The 8,360-nt window shown below is 45.3% G+C and overlaps 1 protein-coding gene across 1 annotated transcript; it reads right to left on the bottom strand.

The window, feature by feature from the left end:
* Window positions 1–202: 202 nt before the first annotated feature.
* On the bottom strand, window positions 203–1,320 carry LOC123163639 (uncharacterized). Its single transcript, XM_044580999.1, has 3 exons — window positions 1,217–1,320; window positions 1,014–1,075; window positions 203–693 (listed from the first exon to the last, which is right to left on the bottom strand). Exons 1-3 carry the CDS (start codon window positions 1,284–1,286, stop codon window positions 469–471), a joined length of 357 nt encoding a protein of 118 aa, XP_044436934.1. The 5' UTR covers window positions 1,287–1,320; the 3' UTR covers window positions 203–468.
* Window positions 1,321–8,360: the final 7,040 nt, after the last annotated feature.

Genomic DNA, 8,360 nt, shown 5'->3' with positions numbered 1-8,360 from the left:
TGAGACTAATAAACCCAAACGGAGATAGTAAATAGGTACTCTCTTCGTTATTGGGCCCTTCGTATTTTGGGTCCTACTTTGACCATCGTAAAACTAAGAAAATATAATTTATGTGATACAAAAAGTATATTGTTGAATTAATTTTATTTGAAAACGGTTTGAAACAAAAAATATATAAAATGTAAGAGACACATAGCTGCAATTAAGGTACACAAATAAATCCACTCTTCATGCAACGTTATACAGAATAAGGGATCAGAATCAATACTTAGACCTGCGACATCACAGATCGATAAGCTAGAGATGGCCTTACTAGTTCATCTCGGTCAATTAACACTAGCAACTGGTCTTCTGCCCCATTTATTCGACAAAGACAAGTAGACAACCATATATCCATGCGAATCTAGCACATAAACACTCCATTTTCGTCGTCAAAACAAGCAAACAACACAACAGCCGAAGCGTCACCTAGATATGGCAGAAACATCTGTAGTGGTAGGCGCTGTTTATCGGATCAGTGGCGTCGACGGGGACTCCACGAGCGCTGCACCTGTGCCGGCAACCCCGGCACTCGTTGTAGGTGCACGTCGGAGCCCTCGACCCCACCAGCCGCCGCCTCCTCTGGCGCCGGTCCATCACCGCCGTTGGCCAGCTCCCCACGGCAGGTGGTCCTCCTTCTGGTCTCGCTAAGCCCTGCATCATATATATGTTCATACAAGAATGGCGTCGAAAATCAATTAATAGCTGGTCTGAACTTTCCCAGAGCATCCTTAATTTCGTCGTACTACTATACATACTCACGGAGATGGGATGAGAGGAAGATAAACATGTACTCCTATTTCCTATCCTATATGTACAAATGGATCTAACAGCTGACTTGCTTGCATACTGTGGTACTGGGTGTGATTTGCATGGAGCTAGGCATCATTGGATCTGATAATACATAATCACTTAATCAGAGAGTGTACGTGGGCATGCATGCACGAAGTACACCGGCCATGCATATGCATTACCTCATGTTCTGTCTCGAGAGTCCAAGGCGAGAACGGACGAGCAGCTAGAACACCACCACCACCTTCCGTCCATGTAGAGTACATGGTAGAAGAACAAGATACAAATCAGTGAGCTACTACGAGCCTTTGAATGAGTTAATTAACAAGAGAAGGCAGGCAGCAGTAGAACGTGTGCATGCATGCTAAGAGTACGTAGAACGCACCAGTGATAAGCATAGCAAGGAGGAGGAGATAGCAGATCAACAGCAGCCTATTTCTTCCCACTCCAGCCATTTTCTCTTTCCCTTCAGAGTGACCTAGCTAGCTATACATGTGATCACTCCGAACAGAAGGCAGGCTGGTATATATAATATTGTCCATGTGCGTCTTCATTTGTAGATAAAAGTGAACGATAAAAAGATGAAGGAAGGGAAATGAAGGGGTCTCGAAAGGAAGGAAGGTAAAAAGCTCGGATGCATGGTACCGTAAAGAGAAAAAGACAAGGCATACAGTGCACGATTTGTACGTTCTATAGTTCTAGGGACTTCCGGGAAAATTACGAAACTACCCGGCATGAATGTGTACTCGTGATACTTCTCGCATAGTTGTAATTCGTATGTGCTAGTTTCAAGGTATTGAAAGCTGCAGATCGTTTATAAACATGTGACCGAAGTTAATTAGTCGATTGAGCGTGTAAGACTGGCCACAGCGGGTAGTAAAATAGAGTAGTAACATGACCATGTTACTACTCTATGTTACTACTTCTATAGTGAGGAGTAACATATGTGTGGTGAAACGCAAAACTTTATTTATTAGCCTATAGACTCATCTTGCCTTGATATGTGTGATGTTACTCATACTAGTAGTAACTAGCTATGTTACTCGTATACGTCTTCATGGCGAGGCTCTGTGCGATTCCAGTCAGCCGCGAGATTGGGACAACGCGGATTCCGGTGAAAATCACGCCTGACTGCGGTCTTGGCGGACGATGGTGGTGCTCTGTCGTCGTTTCCTTCTCGAGGCATCATCGTTGCAGGTCACGTCAACTCGATCGGGATGTTCCGGGGGAAACCCCAAATCTGGGCCTACCGGATCGGACGATGACGATGCCTTTGATGTTGTTCTTCCTCCTGGGGCATTGTATTGGAGCAAGTGCTGGCTGGAGGGGACAAGAGGAGGAGCGGTGTTACATCTACCACAAGGCCGATAGCGGATCTCCGTGGCATGGCACTGCGGAGTTTCGGTGATGGGCACACGTGGATGGATACGTGCAGGATGGTGGCATTGTCTGGCGTCATGGTGGCATCGACGGAAGGCCTGGCTAGGTCGATGCGTCAGTGCCAGCTCTAGAGATGGATCGGTGGAACACGGCGGTGGCGGCCTCTGAGAGTGTGCCGGACCGGTGTGTGCCCGAGCAACGCGGCTTGGTTGGGGCCTCCGGCTTTAGATGTTAGGCTTTGGTGTGAGTTCTGCTTGGTATTCAGCTTTCACAATCGGCGGCACCTCTTCATCAAGTGGATAGGAGTAGTGATAGATGTTGCCAAGATGGTGGCTTTAGACTACCGGATGTATTACTTTGTAAGGTTTTTGTTAATAATTAATAAAATGGCTGCATGCATCGCCCAGGGGTCATCCTCCTTTTTATTTTATTTTCTTATGACTTGGTCTTAGCACTATGACACGGTCTTAAGATTTTGTTGCTAAGTCCCCTTTTGACAATACTTGAGGGTTGGTCTTAAGGCTATTATTTGGCTCAAGTCCCATGTTTTTTGAACATTGGGGACACACCCTAATAGTAGCTCCATCTGATGGATATGTCATGTTGCTATGTCATCTACAGACATTACTCATTGGGACTCATATAATGAGGTTTGCTATTAGATGAGTCATTTTCCCATCTTCTCTCTTGCTCTTTCGCCAAAAAATTATATTTTCTTAGGGGTACGTGTAGAAGCGGACTCTTGCACGAGATCACACACCTCTCTTTCTCTTCTCTCTTCTCCGTGTGGAGAAAAGTGTCACTTGTGCTAAGATATGACTAATAATATGAGAACTATGCATAAGGTTGCATGCAGAGATTACACTTGATCCAAGGTAGCAGAGTAAATGTAAAGGAAATAGAAACGTTGAAGTGAAAAATGATGACTAAGTGGTCTTTTTTGCCTTTTTTCCTTGTTTTTTTTCATGTTTATACATATACTGGATACGTTGAAAAAATGGATGTGTCCCATCACAATGATGCAGAGATTGGGGGGCATACTCTTCATTAAAAAAAATTAGCCAACCCTATTATTTAAGTGATTGATAATGATGACTCTCGACTACATGACAACCATTTATAGCTAAATGCTAGCTATATTATTAGCCATGTTTTAAGATAACCGATGGCTCTATCTTCCTTCTCCTCATTAATTAAGTGGCATGTAGACTAAAAAACTGATGTGGCAGCACTCCGAGTGCTTGATTCTTAGACAAGTCATAGTGGAAGTAACATAATTAGTAATATGCATGCCCCATAAGCAAAAAAAGTGATGCGGCAAGTAAATTAAAAGGAGAGAGACAAATAGAGTAAGGCTACCCGTAATGGAATATTATAAGTAGTATCATGCATGCTAACTAGGCAGTTTTGACGAGGTGGCATAGAATTAAATGAAGAAAGAAAGGGTTGAGTATCATATCATGATACCTTATCATATTAAATGATGTGCTATTATGTGTCATGCATGGCAATAAATGAACTCCTCTATGATACCAACATATGATACTATACACTACGGATGTGGTATCATACACTAGTATCATATGCATGATACTCCCCACTACGACTAGCCTAGCATAACATGTTATCACACAAGCACTTTTCAATGAAAAATGAGTCTACAAAGCAATAAATGAAAGTCTCTATGTTACCACACCTATGACACTACCCACTATAGAGGTAGTAACATAGACTAGTAACTTATGCATGTTACTAGCCTAAGTTACTCCCCACTATGACTAGCCTTAACACCACTTAATCGACAAAAGTGTTAAGGTGGCACAATAATTAAAGGAGAGAGAGAGATGATTTGTATTTTAGAGCATGGTTAATAGTATAGCCAGCTGCTGGCTATATGTAGCTGACATGTCATCTAAAGCCATTATGTGTAGTCGCTCATACAATAAGGTTGACTATAAAAAATGAGACCAACCCCAGGACTAACCCTCATTGGCTTTTTTATAGGAGAAACTCCGCGAGCACCACGCGTCCGAGTCGGGACTCGAACTCGGGTGGGCTGGCAGCAACCTCAGCTGCCCAGCCAACGGGTCGACACCCCGTCCTCTCACCTTCTCTCTTTCTCTTTCATTGTGTTTATTACTTTTTCCTAGGAGCACGCATATAGCCAGGCTCTTGCATAAGAGCCCACTCCCACCATTTTTCAATGTCTCTCTCCTCCACATAGGCAAAAATGCCATGTAGGCGGGCTATAAGCCCACTATTGTACTTGCTCATAGTGAGGCCTCTTCCAATGCAAAGGTGCTTAGATGAGGTGCTAAGAGCATTAAATAGCTTAGCAACTTAACTCCCCAATGCATAGGTGCTTAACATGTTGTTGCTAAGCTCACTTTATTTAATGAGTTAGCACCTAAAGTCTTTCATGCATTGGTCAAGTTGTTTCATTTAAGTGGTTTGCGTAGGTTCACGCACTTGGCACTGGTTCTTCCTGGGGTCACCAAAGTGCTCTCTCTCCTCCTTAATTGTTGTGCCATGTCATCTTTTCGCTTATGTGGCATGCTTAGCACCTGTCCATGATGGAGCACTGGGAAGGGCCTGAATATACAACTCTTAGCTCATTTCCCTAACCAGCAAAATTAATTATCTGATCAGGTATGACTGCCATCCCATTTTTTTCTTCTGCTCACAACTACCACAATGTTAAGATGAAAGCATTGTCCTTGAGTCAATTAATGCAATATGACTTAAAAGACAATGCATTGAAGTGGTTGTTTCTTAACAATGTACTCCCTCCGTTCCTCTTTCTTTGCGTATAACTCTCAGCCCAAATACCAAGGAGCTCTTTGGATCAGACGTTTTGGACTATTCTGCCCTTAAGCTGGTGTTATCTCCATGGGATACGGGAGAGCAGGCGTGATTAATGCGCATGCAAGGATTGGCTCGCTCCTGCCGCTCCTTCGTTCGGCTCACTCGAGCTGTCTTTCAATGCAGAGTAGTAGTAATTGCTAGGAAACGAGAGGGGGGGGGTGGAGGGGAGGAAAGTAGCGCTTGTTTCGGCTCATGCGCAAAATAAATAGGAAAACCCCACAAAAAGTTATACGCAAACTATTTAGAATCGTAGGGAGTAGCATGTAGGATTGTCATACGCTTACTATTTTTGCTATTTTTTATAACTGAGCAATAACTATTTCAATATAAACTTTCAGAACCATCCAATCAAACTTCAAGATAGTTTTCAGTTCTAATAAGATCTTCAGCTCATGAGAGAACAATGACCGACTAGTCGAAGCTCGTCTTTGGGTGATTGCGGGTGTCAAAAAAATGGGTGCCATCATAGGGGGAGAGTAATCATTTTGTATCCTTTGCTTTGTGAGGGAATCATTTTATATCTTGAGGCTTGTAACCAACTCTTCTTCCTCTTTTAATTAACATGTAAGGCAATTTTTTGCCTCCATTTAAAAAAAAAAGACTGACAAGTCGTAAAGAGGAATATCACTAGGTTGTGGTAGGATCTAGTAGTAGAGATTCACGCAGTGATGGTTCACTGTGCTCACAATATACAATCAGCAAAACAACAAAACGTACGGAGCCTGGGCAACAAAGCGCCTCCGCTGAGGACGTTTACAGTAGGACATGTCGAAGAGGATCTTTCAACGCACATGGAGAATCCGGGCAGCATCCGTCCCATTCCCATGCGTATATGAATACGGCCTGATCGATTCTGTTGCACTGTCTTCGTGCTGTCCGTTAACCAAGAGGAAACCGGGTGCTGTCTTACCGTTTACTTCTCCACTTAGCCGCTTGGGGCAGGCAACAAATACGAGATTCCAAATCCGGGCAGCATATGCAGCCAGCGGCCGTCGCGACGCTTCCACGTGACCCGGGACCCCCAGGGACGATAAAAGGCGCTATCTGGTGCATGCAGCGGCAATTTGCACTGCTCTTTCTGCGCCCAATTTAATCCGCTGAGAGATTTGAGCTGCAGGAGCTGTATGCATATCGAGAGCACACCTCCCTGCACCGGTCTGACGGGGCAGCGGCGTGCAGACCAGGATGGCGCCACTGGCCGCTGGCCAAGGCCAAGTACAGTACCGCTCCTGGATCATGTCAATGCCACATGACGGCAATAATTACGGGCTTGCAAAACAGCAGGGCCGACTGAGAAAATGCCGGGCGATAAGTCGTGTGTGGGGGACGGTCGTCCCACCGCCCGCCCGACGCCAGCGATCCGGCTCATGGGAATCATCATGCACCGCACGGGGTATAGTAAGTGAGTGAGCTTTTGGCGTTCCACATACCCCAGCGCACGGCCTCCTCCCTTTGATCGGGTGCCGGAGCGGCACGCCAGCGAGTAATCACTGCGCCTCTCTGGCGAGACTACCACGGGAAGGAGGGAGACCAAAAGATAAAAAAAAGGACATGTAGCCCCTGGCATCACAGTGCCATCATCAACACGCTGCATGTGGTACATTGTTGTGTGACAATTGTTGACACCAGATTTTGGCTTGCAAAAAAACATAAATAGGATGGCCTTGAATGAAAAAGTGAATCCCGCAAAAGAAAAATAGAATGAAAAAATGATTAACACGAAAAATCTCCAACCCATCAAAACGGACAACTTAGACGTTTAGGCCATCTCCATCCAAGTTTATACCGAGGGCCGGAATAGTGCTCGGGTGCTGAAAGTTGTTGTTGGGAGTACTTGATGGATTATGGATGGGCTTAGGCCCATAAGACAATAATCCCTGGTTAATCTCTAAGGTCCATGCATGTATACGGCAAGTGGTGGGAAGTGTGGAAAGTTTAGTACCATACTGCTACAGTAAGAAGAGTAAGACTTCTTTATAAGGGCTGCTCCACCACTTGCTATTCGGAGTCTGGGATTAGGAGCTGTACACGCGCGCTCCTCCTCCGCCGCCGCCCGCATCGTCAAGATGTGCGCGCGTGCGCGCCGCGGGTTGCGGGAATGAGCCGAGCCGAAACTTTTTTTTTGGAGCGTCTTGACGCGACTGCTCCTGATCCGTCCCCAGCTCTGTCCGCCTCTGCTTCCACTACTTCCCCTGCATCGACTCCATGGCTGACGCCGACGCCGCCAAGAAGAAGGCCACGGACGACGCCGAGGCTGCTGCTGCCGCCGCCGCGTTGGCCTGGCCAACCGAAGGGTATGATCTGTTCATCCCTCGTTTACTCGTACATGTGCTAGCCGTATATATGTTGTTCATAGATGTTTCGGTTCTATGTATTGTACATGCTCACATGCTTAGGTATCGGTATGAGATGCATACCGTAGTTGCCATGCTTACTGTTTACTCGTGGGTTATATTAGTCAAAAAAGTGCTAATATTTCCAACAATCCAAAAACCTTATTATAGACACTTTTTGATTCAAGGCTTTGCTGCTACTCTGAAACCGGAAAAGTTTACTGGAACGCATTTTAAGCGTTGGCAGACGAGGACCACCTTATGGCTCACAGCAATGAACGTGTTCTGGGTTGGTGGTGTGTCTCCCACAGAAATGATTGCTCTTGAACAGGAGAAGGCGTTTAGGGAGGCAACCACAATCTTTGTGGGAGCAGTTCTAAGTGTGATTGGAGACAAGTTGGTTGACGCATATATTCATATGTGGGTTGCCAAAAACTTGTGGGATGCGCTCGAAGTCAAATTCGGTGCAACCGATGCTGGCAGTGAGCTGTATGCCATGGAGCAGTTCCATGATTACAGGATGGTTGATAACCGTCCTGTATTGGACCAAGCTCATGAGATATATTGCATTACTAAGGAGCTGGAGCTCCTAAAGTGTTAGTTACCGGACAAGTTTGTCGCGGGTTGCATTTTTGCAAAACTCCCTCCTAGTTGGAGGAACTTTGCTACTTCTCTCAAGCACTTGAGACGTGAATTCTCTGTTGAGGATATCATCGCTCATCTCAGTGTTGAGCAGAACTCAAGAGCAAAGGACTCACACGTGAAAGGGGTAGAGGGTTCTTCTAGCGTCAATGTGGTGCGGAAGAACTTCCACAAGTTCAAGGGAAAGAACTCTGTCCAGCAGAATACTACCTTTAAGAAGAAGGGTAAGAAGAAAGACAAAAAGAGAGATGGTTGCTTTACTTGTGGTTCAGAGGAACACTGGGCAAACAAGTGCCCAAACAAGTACAA

The sequence above is a fragment of the Triticum aestivum genome, chromosome 7D (assembly GCF_018294505.1).
Source record: "Triticum aestivum cultivar Chinese Spring chromosome 7D, IWGSC CS RefSeq v2.1, whole genome shotgun sequence".
NCBI classification, from domain to species: domain Eukaryota; kingdom Viridiplantae; phylum Streptophyta; class Magnoliopsida; order Poales; family Poaceae; genus Triticum; species Triticum aestivum.
The sequence above is the reverse complement of the archived record's forward strand: the minus strand, read 5'-3'. Positions and strand labels throughout refer to the sequence as shown.